General features: G+C 39.4%; 3 protein-coding genes across 4 annotated transcripts; all 3 read left to right on the plus strand.

Moving 5' to 3' along the window:
• The first annotated feature begins 305 nt into the window (after nucleotides 1–305).
• On the plus strand, nucleotides 306–3,781 carry LOC127782662 (uncharacterized). Of its 2 annotated transcripts, none has more exons than XM_052309928.1 (3): nucleotides 306–773; nucleotides 1,140–1,467; nucleotides 3,325–3,781. In XM_052309928.1, exons 1-2 carry the CDS (start codon nucleotides 375–377, stop codon nucleotides 1,455–1,457), a joined length of 717 nt encoding a protein of 238 aa, XP_052165888.1. In that variant the 5' UTR covers nucleotides 306–374; the 3' UTR covers nucleotides 1,458–1,467; nucleotides 3,325–3,781. The 2 variants fall into 2 exon arrangements, with proteins under 2 accessions (XP_052165888.1, XP_052165889.1); XM_052309929.1 differs by having other exon boundaries at nucleotides 1,143–1,467.
• A 2,017-nt stretch (nucleotides 3,782–5,798) lies between these two features.
• On the plus strand, nucleotides 5,799–9,774 carry LOC127782773 (uncharacterized). Its single transcript, XM_052310041.1, has 3 exons — nucleotides 5,799–6,211; nucleotides 7,591–7,920; nucleotides 9,262–9,774. Exons 1-2 carry the CDS (start codon nucleotides 5,861–5,863, stop codon nucleotides 7,879–7,881), a joined length of 642 nt encoding a protein of 213 aa, XP_052166001.1. The 5' UTR covers nucleotides 5,799–5,860; the 3' UTR covers nucleotides 7,882–7,920; nucleotides 9,262–9,774.
• A 3,301-nt stretch (nucleotides 9,775–13,075) lies between these two features.
• Nucleotides 13,076–16,619, plus strand: LOC127782729 (uncharacterized). The gene is made up of 3 exons (XM_052309997.1): nucleotides 13,076–13,498; nucleotides 14,924–15,255; nucleotides 16,181–16,619. Exons 1-2 carry the CDS (start codon nucleotides 13,142–13,144, stop codon nucleotides 15,209–15,211), a joined length of 645 nt encoding a protein of 214 aa, XP_052165957.1. The 5' UTR covers nucleotides 13,076–13,141; the 3' UTR covers nucleotides 15,212–15,255; nucleotides 16,181–16,619.
• Nucleotides 16,620–17,481: the final 862 nt, after the last annotated feature.

Genomic DNA, 17,481 nt, shown 5'->3' on the forward strand with positions numbered 1-17,481 from the left:
CGTGATTAATTAAGGTTTAGCTTTTTTTTTCAAAAATAGATTAATTTTATTTTTTTTAACAACTTTCATAGAGAAACTTTGTGTAAAACACACACTGTTTAGCAGTTTGAAAAACGTGCACGCGGGAACGAAGGAGATGTGCTGGGAAAAGGGGTGCCAAACACACCCTAAGCCATGCGAGTACAATCTACTTGGTGCGGCTAGCATTTTCTCTTCCCCCGCATAACCGGGCCCCCAACCCCAACCCGATAATATTACGGGTCCCCGACCACTTGCAGGTTGCAGCCGCAAGCTTCTCCCAGAAGCCTCCTCTCCTCTCCACTCCACTCACCAACCCACTCCTCTTCCACCGTGAGAGAGAGAGAGAGAGAGAGATGCCTAGGGTTCCCACGCTGCAAGCTTCCGCCGCGGCGGCGGCGGCGGCCGCGGCGAGGAGCTGGCCGATGCTGCGGCGGCTCTGGAGGAAGGCGGTGGTGGCGCCCGTGCTCTGGCTCTACCACCTCGGGGAGGACATCATCTTCTACGGCTTCCTGGCGGCGATGATGGCGGCGAACCTCGGCGGCATCGTGCCCGAGATCCTCGGCCGCTGGGCCTGCGGCGAGGGCTCCGCCGTGTCGGCCGCTGGCGAGGAGGTCCTCGCGTGCTCCAAGTTCATCATAGTGCGCTTCCTCCCGGCTTTCGTCGTCCAGCTCTTCGTGCGCATCCTCGCCCGCGCCCGGTTCGAAGCCAGGGAGGCGAAGAAGGAGAAGGAGAAGAGGGAGAACAACGAGAAGGTAGTTGATTCTTATCACTCCTAAAATTTTCTTCACTTGTTGTATTGAGTGGCTAGCTAGATCTGTGAATACCATTGTACAATTGGTGGAATTTTTGCTCGGTCATGTTTGGGAATTGGGACGACGCCATAATCTAGTCCTCAATTTTCGCTTTTTATTTCACTGGTTGAACCTGATATGACAATATTTTCTCAGTTGTGTGCAATTTGTATTTTGTATTTATATGGCTACATAGCAGTTCATTGTTCATGACTTCATGTGCAGTAATAGCCCCTTTTTCCTGTTCGTAATAGAAATCTAGTCTCTCATACCAATCTGTGCCCCACTTAACGATTTGTTTGTTCTTGTGATTGCGAATCCTGATAGCAGACAAGCTCGACCGCCATCAGGGTTGAATCATCTAAGGAACAACGTCCAGAAAGTCGAGGAGCACGGCGCTGGGGGCCCAAAGGCTTCATGCCATATGCAATCTACCTAGCCCCTCCTTTGATTCAACTTTCTTGTCTTGGCATTAAGATGAAAGCCCATCATGAGGAAGGATCTCTTGAATGGAGGGTGGGCTATGTGCTTGATGACTTTGCGAGGTTCACTTCTGCTATTTTGATTTCGTTTGTTGGTGTCCCAAGCATGCTGCTCACAGCGATGATTCCCAAGGTGAAGGATGATGACACTTCGTCGCAGTGAACTGTTGAAGGTACCCACTCTTTCATTTTTTACCATAATGTATGCTTTCCTTGTGATCAAAGTGTATCTATGCTTGAATGTTCACAGTGGTAATTATAATTAAGAATTCAAAATTGTTGTTCACACATTCAATTAGTCTTTGTTGTTTGTCCGGTGGTTCTATGTCTACCATAGTTTAGTTAATCAATGTGAAATTGAATTTGACCCCCCCCCCCCCCCCCCCCCCCCCCCCAAAAAAAAAAACCAAAAAAAAAAAGGTTTCCTCTTGTGAAGCACCATTTTGGACTTATTTTGCTTTATGTCACTTATTTTGAATTGATGCCGGAGCACTTTGTTGTAACTCAATTACTTGAAAACATGTGGTCTTAGAAAATGTACTTGATTTGTTCACAATATTAATAAGTTTGCTAATGTTTGACCTTGCAATATTATTCTCAAAAGGCAGATTAAATTCATTAAAATTCGGTGGGCAATTAAGTAGAAGATCCATATAAAGTGTTGTTGAACTAGTCATTATATAGAAGCATGGGTCTGACCAATATATCATAATTTATTCACTTCTACTCGTGTATGGAATATTCAAAATTTTCAAATTGTGCAAGTGCAACAATGAAAAAGGAGTTAAGGTTCCAGTCTTAAGTATCAGGACGGATTCCACCACAATAATGCAATTTTGTTTCAATCCAAGTGGTCTAAGGCAGTAAAATTAGATCATTATATGTTGCTTGCTAATCCTGATTGTTGATCCTTAACTCACATTTTCCATGTAAGTTTACTTGTTTGGATCGCAATCATTAGCATTTAACAAATGATTGTTCTTGACACTGAATCATGTGCATTTAATTTATTAAGATAGATTCTCTTTCTGTTTAAGAAAGAACTATATTTATGTGATGCTAATTTGCTGTCCAAACAAGGCACTGAGTTTTGCAAGTTATTGTATTTTGTTGACGATTACAGTCCTTCCACGATCATGTGAATATTTCCATTCACTTATGTCTTTGAACAAAATTCAGTTCTTATTTTGATGATAAACTGAAGACCAATGGACCATCATGGAACTACGCTATTGTTGGATCTTTCTATCATCCTACACTTGTGAACAACCTGAAACAAACAAATAAAAATTCCTAGGTTATCTTCATTGCTTATGTTATATCAATCACTTGTGTTCCCTTTTTTTTTTTTGCTAAATGTTGTGTTGAACAAGCAATAATCTTCTTCCTCTGCTTGTTCGCCCATGACATCGTTCTTCCTATATTTGTCAGTATTGCCTCCTATCAGGTGTCCAATTAGGCCAATAAGAAATATGCACGGTGTTGGAATTTAACTTGGTAAAAAGATTTGGATTTAGATGCCTGGGCAATTGCTATTTGTCTACCTGCACCTCAATGGGAAAAAAAAATGCAGTTTTACCCCTTGTTCGATTGCTCCTGCTTTTTTAGTGATTTGACTTCAGTGCCTGTTCGATTGATAAGTTCATACTAATCTGTGCAGATAATTAGATATATCCAAGTTCTGTTTCTACTTGGATGGTTCTATCATGTAGGATATGCTCAGCTGAATTTGTGAGATGAGCACAGAGACTTTTGAGTTAGCATTTTGTTTGTGTGCTTGTACATGGTTTGCCCATTGATGTCTCAGGTCTAACAGAATTTACTCACTGGGTTGCTGCATTCTGTCTAAGAATGGACATGATATAACAATTAAGAGATGTCTCTATTTTTAGAAGGCAAAATTGACATGACTACATTCGATTTTGATCTGCTTTTAACATTTTACGATAGATGTGTTTCTGTTGTTTCCAACTGTTTGTTTGTTTTCTTATTCTTTTATGGAAAAATTCTGATATATTCTTCATTGGCAGTTTCAGGGGTTGCTGGTGGTACCTGACTGCTGAGTAACAGGATGGTTTTTTGGCCGAGTAATTAACAAGATCGTGATGCAACTACTGTTAATTGGACTAGTGGAGTCCAGTTTCGTTTGCCCTTTCTGTGTTCTGAACCACTCTGGCATGTCATACAATTCTGAACCGCTCTTGGCATGTCATATAATTCTGAACCGCTCTTGGCATGTCATATAATTCTGAACCGCTCTTGGCATGTCACATAATTCTGAACCGCTCTTGGCATGTCATGTAACTCACCTAGCAATCGACTAGCGTACTGGTAGGCTTTCTTGTTCATGTCACTTGAATTTCTGGAAATATTGTTAATCTGGCATGAACACGTGATCGATGTTGTGGATGCCTGCTCTCATATTGCACGGCTGCAGAGTTTATCCTCAGAGCACTGCATTTGTGATGGTGGCCGATAAGATTTGAACATCTCTTTCTGCATTGAGCTTAGAGTATTTTCAGATATTCTACTTCCTGCTGTGCTTGATTCTGACTGCTAAGCAAAGCAGCTTGCAGTTAAACAATTCAGACATGTATCTGAACTTGCATTGGTACATTACATTACATGGCATTGGCTCATTGCTTTCATCAATGCCTGCCAATAGTGGTTTCATGGCAGCATGAGCTGCATCGCGCGCCGGGAGGCACATGCTTTTAGCTTCATAGGATGTTCTGGTTTACCAGCTGCACGGTGGTTGTAGTAGTAGAGTACTTCCGCCAGTATTATCGGCTATAGAAACAATCTAAGCCAAGCCACTGATTTATCAGTTCTATTATGTAGGGAAAAAAATTATTCTATAGTCTATGGTTGAAATAGTAATATAATTACTGTAGTTTATTAGATGATAAAAGATTAAAAGGTCTGTATTTACTGTGCTACCAGTTGAATCTACCGTAAAAATTGTCCTTCCAAGTTAGGCCAAGCTAGGTCCTCTTTTAGATATACGAGTTCTTTGTGTTTTCTTAAAAAAAAAAAAAACTGAGGTCCCATGTCAACATGTAGAACAAATTAACGAGAAACAATTTGCTTTCCACGAGAATCAGGGAAATATTTTGTAAATCAGGATTAAACTATTATTATCAAATCCTAAATCCTAAATATCCAACAGATTTTGTATGTTCCAATGGAGAAGGTTAAAATTGGACTGAACCATATAGAACACTTTTCACACTTCTGAAGGAAAAAAAATGGGACAAAATTGGTTGTATATGATGTCAAAATGATGAGTAAATTATTGTGTTCAAAATTCCCCCTCTATGAGTATAGATCACAAACTTAATGTTCCAATTAAACGTTGAAAGTTTCATAGATTTGACCTTTGGAATATACAAGTTTTGCTGTATTATGACAAGAATCAATTCAATATATCATGTAGGGTGATAGGTATAATTTCATTGAAGACAACACAAAATTCTTTCATTTTAGCACGATACAAATACTCTCTTTTGTCATACAAATGTTTGAAATAGTTTCTCAAATGCGTAGTATAAAGGAACAAATGACGTACATAGATTTGCCTTGAATAATAATATCATAATGTCACAAACTTATATGTTTTTAATAAACTTACTTTGGTAAAAAAAATGATAGTAAAAGTACCAAAAAGAAAAAAAGACCAACTCTTTTTTTTTTTTTTGCGGGGAAGACCAACTCTTATTGTTACATTGCTGGGTACAAACTGTTTTGGTTCAGGTTCTACACTTAACAAGGGTACTCATATTTACCGCTAATTATTTTTTTAAGTGCTTGTACCAATCTACATCAAGACATTCATGGTAATTTTATCAATATCAAAATATGTCGGCCCGGTATTTCAAATGTGCTCATAAGGATAAGATATGCGTGTATATGTTCATAGTGTGTGAGTGCGCGCCTATTGTGAGTGCTACGTTTGTATAGTACTCCCTTCGTCCCAAAATAAATATAATTTTGCACTGTTTATGTCCAACGTTTAACCTTTCATCTTATTTGAAATTTTTTTAGGATTACTATTTTTATTTTTATTAGATGATAAAACATGAATAGTATTTTTATATGTGATTCTTTTTTAAAAAATTTTCATAATTTTTTCAACTAAGACGAACGGTCAAACGCTGGACATGGATATCCATGACTGCATTTATCTTGGGACGGAGGTAATTTCTCCGTTTCATATTATAAGACATTCTAGTATATGTTAATGATATATGTGTGTCTAGATTTATTAACATCTATATCTATATGAATGTATATGTCTAGATTCAATAACATATATATGAATGTGGATAATGCTAGAAAGTCTTTGTAACTGAATCGGAGGCAGTAATATTTAAAAAAGTTGATCCCCATTTGGATCCGGGCTTTACCGGCACGGACCCGACCCGACAAGGCGCGACAACCCGACCACATCCGCATTCAAAGCTGAAGTTAATTCGGTCTCTCGCGTCCGCCGCCACACACTCTCACTCCCTCACTCCCAACTCCGCCATAGCTGCGAGCGAGCGAGCTAGGGTTTGGTCTCTCTCCATGGAGGCGGCCGGGGGAGCAGCGCGAGGTTTCCGGCGCCGGGTGCCGGAGCCGGGGTGGTGGGTCCTGAGGGCGGTGGAGAGGTCCCTGCGCCGCCGCCTCTCCCGCGCCGTGGCCGCCTGGCTTCCCGCCACCGTTGTCGTGGGCTGGGTGACCGCCGTCGCCGGGATCGCCCCCATCGTCGGGCGCTGGGTCGGCGGCGAGGTGGGGCGCGCCATGGAGGTCGCGGGCGTCCACGTCGTCGGCGCCGGGCAGCACGTGTTCATGCTCCTCGTGGTCCCCATCGCCGTGCTGCTAATGGTGATGCAGCTGCGTCTGCTTGCTGGGCCTCTGATGGGAGGCAGGGGGATGGTATGCCGCAAAAACTAAAAAAAATTTCTTCTCCTATTTTTATGTATTTTGTTTCTCTATTTTTGTTGTTTGACTCCCTCAGAGCTGAGTAATATATATAGGAGGCATCGTGTTTAATTATCCTGATCTTTCAATTCCATTTCAGATGATGCTTTGATTCCTACCGTTGTTCATATGTGTTAGAATCAAGAATGCATATATGTCGACCATAGTCCATAGCAGTGTTTGAAATATCGGTTCGACATTTCGGAGCACCCCCAAACCCAACCCCACCCACCAACCCACCAATTAATGGAACTATTTCGTCCGAAAATTTATTTTATTTTTAATTTAGTCAAAATTTGTTCAAATTTCGTTCGAAATTTTCTCGGAAATTTCTGTGCGCCCCAGTGTAAATAGCAGATAGTAATTCTTTTCTACTCAATAGTCAGTCACGACATGTCCCCAAACTTTGTTGCTGTGTTCATCCTAGATTTAGAGGCTGGGGATGTGATCATCTTCCTTGTCATTAAACAAGAAAGTCACCACGTCTTCTCAGAGCCAATTGCAGCAAATTCTGAAGTTCCATACATAATCTAAATTTTACTTGCACATGATATAGCAGCTTTACGCTTTTACAAATCATGTGCTTCTGGTTTTTGCTGTATTTTTTGAGGTACCATGGAACAGCACTTGGCATCTTTTACATTTGTAATCTTAGTGGTGTTTACTGTGTGGTGGTCAGAGTTCAAGATCCCAGCAGTGACTGGCTGGTCACTGGTCCTAAGCCAGTCGGCTGGTTACCATTATACCAGCCAGAATAATTTGGATTCAAATTTTAAATTTAATTTTGACATTATGTCAAGTTGATTTTTTCCATACAAGGTTATTTGTTGTTACATTCCAATATATAGGGAAGAAAGATGAAAATATATATTGTAAAATTGTATCTATTATTAAAGTAGTTTGTGAAGGACTATATAACAGATTACAGACTTACAGTTATGATGCATATCCCTTTATGCGATTCCCTTATGATCATTTTGACATAATGTGATCCATTAATATATTATGTATATTGGATATACAAAAAATTGCATTCTGTCACGCCAAAATTCTCTGGCCATTAATTACCGGTAACTAGTTTTTGAATAGTATTTTTGGGGGTAGTGGTATTTTTAGTGAAACCAAATTCAAAATTTTGGTTGCGGTTCGGACAGCAGTAATAACCATCAGCTATTTGGATCGACCAAAAACCTTTCCTGCATCGTTGCATAAATGAAGTTTGCAATATTTGTTTCTTATTAATTATGTGTTAGAATGTTCTAGAGCCTATGTATTGTAAACTAATTCTCTTCCATGCCTACTCAATTATTTGCATGTCATGGTGGTTACAATAGCTGGTAAGAACAATTGCTGCAATGGAATTATCCATCCTGGAGCACCATCGTGAACGCAGAGGAAAATGGAATCAGCTGGCTCAAGAAATCGTGTTCCCACTCAGCATTAGCTTCGTCCTCCTAGGAGTTGCGATGATTGGCTTGATGATCACTGGATTTTCACCAGAAAAAGAATTTAGCAGAAAGAATATTGGCTGGATACTTGCTGATGTTGGATTTTTGGGTTGGCATGCTCTAGTAGGATTTTTTCTACTTCCAAAAGTGATCCTCACACTTCGGGTACGTTCCTAGAGTGCAGGTGTGGCCGCTGGGGTAGCATGCCGGTACAAGGTACATCCCTCTTCACTGTACATCTTAACTGGTAATAGTGTTTCTGTGATGCCCTATGTTATCCTTCGTTATATGGCTGTACCTGATTTATATCGTGCTTGTACTCTTTGTGGAAAGAAAAGAAACTTTGATTTGCAAGACCTACATCCTAGGTCTCCGTGTTTCATCATCTGGCTTATGTTCTTCATGTAGCATTCAGATCTGACCCTATGAAATTATGTTGATACTAAAACATATTATGGGTAATGTAGGCGACATCCCTATTTTCCTCCGGATCTCTTAATTACCATTGCTTAGCTTTCAGTTCGCCTCTGACCATCAAATTAAATGTGAATAACTAACTTGATCCTACCTTTGCTTGTTTGTCTTCCAACACAAATATTGTAGTTATTAGTAGGCACATTTTTCTTGAAGTGGGCTATGAGTTATGTTTGTTCATTAGTCATACATTCTCGCTCTCCTGCTTTTTATTCTCCTTGCTTAATACTATATTGTTGCATTTTATGTCTGGTACAAAATACAGGCTCCAACCTTAGACTTGTAATATGTCTTTAATGTGGAATTTTAGATGCCTCTATAATAAATGAACATGCATTTGGCTGTACCCTGTTTGTAGGCATGTTATCATTTCATTTGGTCAGAATTAGACGTGTGTACCTGAAAATCAAATCAGATCACTATTTGTTATTATTAAGTTGCATGCACCGACCAGTTCAACCCAAAAGCCTAAGCTGATAGGGAAAGGCGGGCAATTCACTTTATACACTACAACACTCCCCCTCACGCGAGATCCCCTCAAGTCTCAAGCGTGGAATATTGGAGTGGGCTGCAATTATTTTATTTAATTACGCATCAGCCAGGATTCGAACTCGAGACCTCTGGCTCTAATACCATATTAAGTTGTATGCACCGACCAGTTCAACCCAAAAGCCTAAGCTGATAGGGAAAGGCGGGCAATTCACTTTATACACTTCAACAGTTATTTTGTTTGGTAGATGTTCAGAGTATTTGTTACCCATCTGGTACAAATTAAATATTACATCTTTTATCTGTTATTAGTCTGGTATATATCTGAGTAATAACTATCTAGCAGAAGCAAATTTGATGGAGTTTTGATGGCACATGCCTAGAACATGAACAAACGTAATGGATATTCTGCCTCCTAACTTTCTAATACTATGTCATCGATCAAGCAAGTATCTAGACTCTTAAGACTTCAAATAAGATGATTGTATATTACTCTGTTTCTGTTCTATTGATGTCTCTGGCACTCCTTGAACTTTCTTTTCAACAATTCACGCAAGGAAAAGCTACTGACATATGTCACAATGATTATTGCAGTTTTGGGAACCTGGAAATTATTGGAGAATACTGTGACAAATTCACTTCCGGAATCTGCAAGCTATCGTATTAAGTGCATGATATCTTGCCTGTTTTCTTCACGATGACTATGATACTATGAACAATATTTGGAATTAATTACCAGGCGTGATGCTTATTTATTTTAGGTGTTGCTTTGAGTTAGCGTGTCTCCACTCTCCAGCAGTCAAACAAAAAAGCATTGAATGAATGACGTTCGTATTTTCAATCAGGCATGTTTTGTGATTGAACTAATAGTTCATATGCTGATATGGTTGATTTTTGATGGACCTTTGGGAAAGTGATTTCTGTCTGGAACTGCTGTAGTTTGTAGGATCTCTGGGCTTTGGTAACTAGATGTAACTAGTTATATCTTCATCAGTAGAACTAGGAGTGCTGAAAAGTTGACAGGTCCCATACTCCTACGTATGCGTGTTAGGGCACAATCTTTACTCAAACTTTGGCCTTGATGATTCTATAATTGCAACAGGCTGTTTGCTCCTAATATTTTTTTTCAGCTCTTTCACAGTTGATGCCGCCGGTCTTCTCTTAACTACTCCCTACATTTCACATTATAAGACGTTTTGTTCTCTTCATCCCTTATCTAGATTTGTTATCATCCATATGAATTTGGACTATGGACACATATGAAGCACATGTATGAATCTATTCAAAATCCAAAATGTCTTGTAGTGTGAAACATAGGTAGTAGTTGGTGCTTAAAAACTGCTTAATTACGTGTTCCCATTGTGGATAATCAGTTGCTAAAAATTCCATGTTTGCATTTGTTGAAAACGGATGGATTCTAGGATTTATGGATGCAATACCTCTTTAATTAGACCTTTTTTAGCACCATGCATGGTTCATGTAGCATGGATTTGGTTTATTTGCATTACTTGGTATAGTTATGCTTCAAACTTTGTGGACAAAACATGAGGTAGGCTACACTTGCACAACGTTGGGCCAATTTGTTCCAGCTTCGGCTTGTAAACCATCCTAAATATACTTATATTTTAGGAACCTACGTAGGGAGTATAATATTTTTCACGCTTCTAAAGAAAAAGGACAAGATTGGTTGCATATTATGGTGTTCAAAATCAAATCCTACTATCCGCTTTTTGGCCCTATATATGCGTAGGTCAGACAAACCTAATTAAGGTCACAATTAAATGTTCAAAGTTTTATCCATTTGGCCCTCCTGGTATATTTTGCCGTATTTTGACAAGAGTAAATTTAATTTCCGTAGGTTTTGCAAAAAAAAAAAAGGGGTAGGGTGGTATAGAAATCATTGCTTCCAAAATTATTCAAAATTTGTTCATTCTGGTAGAATACAAATTGGTACTCCTATCTCCATCTTTAAAAAAAATGATTTGTACAAACAGAAGACTAATTAAGTTGGAGGAAACAACACCAATATACCCCTCATTAACAGGTAAGCGGTGTTGAAGTGATCATCTTATTTTACTACAACCTCCGTTGAAAAAGACAAGATAGATGCTTTAGATCAAATAAGATACCAAAAGGCTATCATACCCTCCCTTAGTATAGAGAGAGAGCGAGCAGAAGGGACTACTAATGTTGAAGTAGTGATTAGAAGGCTAAAATGAGAAGAATAAGATAAAGTGATATTAAGAGTTCGAGTGTACCTACAGCTAAAGAGACATTCTTTTTTGATGGAGACTGGAGAGAGTACTACCTTACCACCTACTACCATTGTGGAGGGAGGGTAGATAAGGGGCTTCAAATCAACTCTTTGTGATAAATTTCCAACACCAAAAATAATTCATTTTGGAGTACATCAAGCTCGTGCATCTAGCCTAAACTCTCAAAGTATTGAGATCCTCTAACTTACAACATCTATAAAAGAATGGCCAAATGGCTCTCCAACGATCTCTCCATCTAGCGGGCCAAACCCCACGACTCACTGGTTAAACTTGGAGAGCCATTTTGCCTTGCCAACCATGGGTCGCACCACCCCTCCACCCCGCCCCGCCTCGCTCACCCCCCCCCCCCAAAAAAAAAAATCACTCGAGACCATGGTGGCAGCAGTATTGCGGTATGTTTCTGACTCTTCCTTCGCTGGTATTATTCGCTGTTACCCGTCATTTAGAGCTGCAGCCACCAACAGTGACGGACGCAGGATTAAAATAAAGATGGGGCGAAGATGCTCGTTTCAATAAGAACAACTAAATGAAAAAAATACCATATTTATGTTGTAATCATATAAACATATAGTATAATCAATAAATTAAGGCAAACAAAAAACAAAAATGATATTAAAATAAAGTAATAATTTTTGCTCCATACATAATTCATCATACATAAAAAAATACTAGTAAACATATCAATTTGCAAATATGAGTCGATTCATAAAGCATGGTTAATAGATATCTTTTAAAAAATAAATATATGAGAAGATATCGCATACCCAGAATAAGATTATTATTTTGCTTAGAAGGGAGAGAGAGAGAGAGAGAAAAACATTAGGCACCTAACTATAGTAGGGGACGGGGGTGAGCAGTGTCGAGGAATTGACTGAGGAAAACATCACATACGCAGGATTAAAATTGGACACTTGAGATGTTTATTTATGGGCCAATTATGAATTGGATGTGGTGATAAGCGGCCCAAAAAGGATATGGAGGGTTGGGGCGGCGCGGGCCATAGCTGGGCCGGCCGCCCAACCTCGCCTAATGGGTGGTACCGCCCCTAGCCACCAACCCTCTTTATGGTATTATAAAGGGTTTATTTACAAGCGTTTGTTAAATTATAAAGGGTCTACTCTCGTGGCATCGCAATGTCTCTAAGCTTTTTTTTTCCGCTGGGCACCAAGCTCTGGTTTCCTCTTGATTTTAGCTATCAAAACGGTAGGTGTCGAAGCCAATCAGTAGAAAATCATAGTTAAAGCTAAATATGGAAATTAGGTTGCTGTTAAATCCAGTTTAACCTAAACGGCAACTAATTGAACATATCTGGAACAAAGCGATACAAAATTGATTTTGTAATAGGTTGAAAAAAATGACTAACAGATGATTATAAGCGGTAACGTTTATTAGCAATAAAGAATAGTTTATGCATAAAAAGATTTTATATAATGTTGAAAAATAAACCACAATAAAAAAGCATCAAAATCATCTAAAATTAAGATTTAAAATTTAAATTCCGACTAAGGCTAATAAGCTAAAGAACAAACGATGAAGCTGGAGGTGAATGTTGTTTGGTGTGGAGTTGTTGCTCGTGCTGAATCTCCATTCTGGATCCAACGGCCGAAAATCTCACAAAGGTGATAATCTTTTTGCTAATGAGATGATAATCCTTTTTTAGAGAGAAGTTGATAATCTTTTTGGCTTCCCAAAACAGTACAGTTGCGTTGAACTATACTCTCTCCGTACTCGTAAAGAAAGTCGTTAAGGACAAAGTTTAAGTCAAATCTTTGGAATATAAATAATAAATAACTAATACAAAAATTATATTAATAGATTTGTCTTGAAAAATACTTTCATAAAAGTATACATATATCACTTTTCAATGAATATTTTTATAGAAATAAAAAATCAAAGTTATATTTTAAAGACCGTGTGGCTGTTCTAAACGATTTACTTTACTTTACGAGTGGGGGGAGTATGTGCAGCTAATGTTTGAACGCCCATTTGGATCGGAGCTCACAGGGCAGCCCGCACCGGCACCGTCTTGCTCCGGTACGAACCCGACCCGATAGCCCGACACTCTCCCCGCGTCCAAAGCTGAAATTAATAAACTCGTTCTCGCGTCCGCCTCCAGCCACCCCACTCTCTCCCACTCCACGAGCGCTGCAAGCGAGAGCGAGAGCTCGAGCTCCGCGGAAGCTAGGGTTTCCCATTCCATGGAGTTCACCGGATCATCAGCGGCGGCGGCGCGGGGGTGGCGCCGTCAGGTGATGTCGGGGAAGGTGGCGTGGGCACGGAGGGCGCTGGCGGCGGCGGGGAGGGCCCTGCCGGCCGTCACCCTCGGCGTGGGCTGGGTGACCGCCGCCGCGGGAGTCCTCCCCGCCATCGCCGGGCGCTGGGTCGGCGGCGAGGCGGGGCTCGCCATGGAGCGCGGCGGCTTCGCCGTCCTCGAGGCCGGCCAGTTCGCGTTCGCGCTCCTCGTGTTCCCCACCGTCGTGCCGCAGCTGTTGGCCATGGCGATGGAGAGGCTGCGCGATGCTGGGCCTCCGACCCTGATGGAAGACAGGGAGATGGTATGCCGCGAGGATCGTTTATGCGTTCTCTTTCAAGTTTTTCGTGCTTTTGCGTGTATCCTAAAATATTCTGTTTGAACTCCCTCCAAATTTAGTTTGCCCAGAGCTGATCAGTGTTTGCGATTTTGGTTCGAAATTCCCAAAATTTTGGACCCCCGGAACAAAACTATTTCGCCCAAAAGTTACAACAAAAAGAACAATTTTCTGTTAATTTGGTCAAGTTTTATCCAAATTCAGCCAAAATTTGTTCAAATTTGAAAGAAATTCGTTGGCATATCTGAAATCTCGGAAATTTGACTACCCCTGGCACAAATGTTCAAAAGGAAATTGCAAAGCATGGAGCTGAGGAATGCATGTGTCGTGTTTAATCATCCAGATATGTCAATTGCATTTCAGAAGATGCCTTGCTTGAGAATACTACTGTTTCATACTTTCATAGTCCATGGCAGATAATTCCTTTGGGCTGATGTCTCCAAACTCATTTGTGGCTGTGTTCATTATAGATGTAGAGGCTGGGGATGTGATCATCTTCCTTATTATAAAAAAAAAAATCACCACGTCTTTACAGAGCCAATTGCAGCAAGTTCTGGAATTTCATACATAATTGAGTTTTACTTGCACATGACATAGCAGCTTTACGCCTTAATGATGTGGAATGACGTGCCCCTGTTTTTTGCTGTTTACTGCTGTTCTCTTGGAACGACACTTGGCATCCTTTGACGTCCCTCAACGTTTGTAGTCTCAATGATGTTTTAATGTGTGGCGGTCTGAGTTCAAGATCCTAGCAGTGACTGGCCGGTCACTGCTTCTAAGCCGGTTGGCTGGTTACCATTATACAAGCCGGGATAATTCAAATTTAAAATTTAGTTTTGACATTATGTCAAGTCAATCTTCTCAGATAAGTTTATTTGTTGTTACACACTTACATTCCAATAGGAAAAGAATGAAAAAAAGGGACATGTTCCATTTTGAAACTGTATTTATTCTTACAGTAATTTGTGCTGGACTATATCAGATTATATTTATGATGTGTATCCCTTCATGTGATTGCCTTATGATCATTTTGATCTATTTTTTTTATCTTCTAATGTATTATGTATGTCGGATATTTTGAAAATTTGTGCTTTAGTCATGCCAAAAAATTCCGGTTGGTGTTGTCTGGTAACTTAGCTTTTTTGAATAACTTTTTTTTGGGAATAGTGGTATTTTTGGTGAAACCAATGTTCAAAGTCTTGGTTGTGTATAAACATTAGCTGATTGGATGGGCCAAAACCTTTCCCTGTACCGATATATAAATGAAGTTTGAAATAATTGTTTCTTATTATGTGTTACATATGTTCCAGTCTTCCAGAGCCATATATATATGTTAACTAATCATCGTCCATTTTCCCTACTCGAATTATTTGCATGTGATGGTGATCGTAGCTGGTAAGCACAAATGCTGCAATGGAATTGCCACCGGAGCAGCATCCTGAATGCAGAGTAAAATGGAACCAGATCATTAAAGAAATCGAGTTCCCATGCAAAATTGGTTTCGTTCTTCTAGGGTTTGGGATGATTGGCAGTCTGATCATTGGATTTTCACCAGAAAACGAATTTAGCAGACAGAGTATTGGCTGGATACTTGCTGATGTTGGATTATTTGGTTGGCATGCTTTATCAGTATTCTTTCTACTTCCAAAAGTGATCCGCGCAGTTTGGATACATTCCTAGATTGGAAGTGTGGCTGCTGAGGTAGCATTATATTCTGGTACAAGGTACGTTTCTCTTCACTGCACATCTTAACTAGTACTGGTAACGTTGTTATTGTCATGCCCTATATATGTTATCCTCTGTTATGTGACTGTACCTTTTTTTAATGATATATCGTGCTTATACTCTTTGTGCAAAGAAAAAAAAACTTTGATCTGCAAAAACTTTACATTGTACTAACTTGATCCTTCCTTTGCCTGATTGTCTGTTAGCGCAAAATTTGTAGTTCGTAGGTGCATTTTTTGCTTGGAGTGGGCTACAAGTTATTTTTGTTCATCAGTCATAATTAAAGTATCAACTTTCCTGCTATTTATCTACCCTTGCTCAATATTATATTGTTGTACTTACTTTATATCTGGTACAAAACACAGGGTCCAACATTAGACTTGTGATATTAGTCTTTAACGTGGAATCTTAGATCCTCAGTAATAAATGAACATGCATGTTTGGAAAGCTTGTTATATCACTTTATTTAGTCAGATTACACTGGATGTGTATTTGAAAATCGGAGTATTTGTTTGGTAGATATTTAGAGTAGTTATGGACTTATGGTCCATGGTATAAATATTACCTCATTTAATTTATCTGTTATCAATTGAATAAATACTGCCTTCTCCACTTAATATTCTTTTGTCGCTGGGTCATAATTGGCATTGGCAGAATCAAATTTTTGACGGAATTCTGATGGCACATGCCTAGAAGATTACAAATGTAATGAATATTCATCTGCCTCCTAATTTCCTAGTAGTTCTTAGTTATGGCCCATCGATCAATTTAAGCAAGTATCTAGACTTGAATAGGATGATTGTAATATAATTTTGCCTTCTGATCTGACTATTGGAAATTTGGATGTTTGGCACACACACTTAACTTTTTTTTTTTGACAATACCTTCAAGGAAATGCTACTGACATTACTTCGATGATTGCAGTTTTGGGGACCTAGGAGTTATTGGAGCATACTGTGACAAATCCACTTCCCGGGATCTGCGAGCTATTGGATTACATGCATGATATCTCGCCCTTTTTCTTTATGATTCCTATGATACTATGAACAATGTTTGGAATTAATTACCAGATGCGCTGCTTATTTATTTTAGGTGTTGCTTTGAGTTAGCGTTTCTCCTGCGGTTAAAAACGAAAACATTGAATGAATGAGTCGCGTTCGTATTTTAAATTCAGGCATGTTTTGTATTGAACTAGGTGATCTGTTTATGTACTGGCATGGTTGATACTTGATGGACCTTCGGGGAAGTGATTTGTGTCTGGGTTTCTTCTGCTACAATATTTCTGTGATAACTGCAGTTTGTAGTATATCTGGGTTTTGGTCCCTGTTGGTAACTAGAGGTGACTCTAGTTAATGTATCATACTACAACCGCGAGTTTTCAGAGTTAACAGACAGGTCCCATGCATGTGTATTAGGCCACAACCGTTACACAAACTTTGGACTTGATACTGTAGCTGCAACAAGTGATTTGCTCATGATATTTTTTTTCACCTCATGCATGGTTGATGCTGCTGGCATTCTTTTAACTAGTCAGTGCTTAAAAACCGCTGAGTGCTCAGTACAAATTGTGGACAACCAGTTGCTAAAAGTTTTGTGTTTGCATTCTTTGAAAAGGGACGGATGCTAAGGTTTGTTGATGCAACACCTCTTCAGTCTTTAGGCATGTGTTTAGTTTTTATGGTTTATCACACTTGGCACCATGGTTCATGTATCATAAAGGGGATGTTTAGATCAGGGTGTAAAGTTTTGGTGTGTCATATCGGATATGCGGACACACATTTGAAGTATTATACGTAGACTAATAATAAAACAAATTACACATTCCGCCTGTAAACTGCGAGACGAATTTATTAAGCCTAACTAATCTGTCATTAGCAAATATTTACTATAGCACTATATTGTCAAATCATGAACTAATTAGGTTTAAAAAATTTGTCTCGCAATTTATACACAAATTGTGTAATTAGTTTTTTTTGTCTATGTTTAATACTTCATATATGTGTCTAAACATTCGATGTGACATGGTGTAAAATTTTTGCCTGAAAACTAAACAGGGCAAGCTTGGGTATTTGCATTACTTGGTATAGTTGTGTTTCATTCTAACATTTTTGCCACAAAACCTGCGGTAGCTTAGTAGTTAGACTACGCTTGCCTAGCGTTGGGCCTATTTGTTTCCGCTTCGCTTCGGCTTGTAGACCGCAGCCAAATTTCAATTTTAGAATTAA

The sequence above is a fragment of the Oryza glaberrima genome, chromosome 8 (genome assembly GCF_000147395.1).
Source record: "Oryza glaberrima chromosome 8, OglaRS2, whole genome shotgun sequence".
In the NCBI taxonomy this organism is placed as follows: Eukaryota; Viridiplantae; Streptophyta; class Magnoliopsida; order Poales; family Poaceae; genus Oryza; species Oryza glaberrima.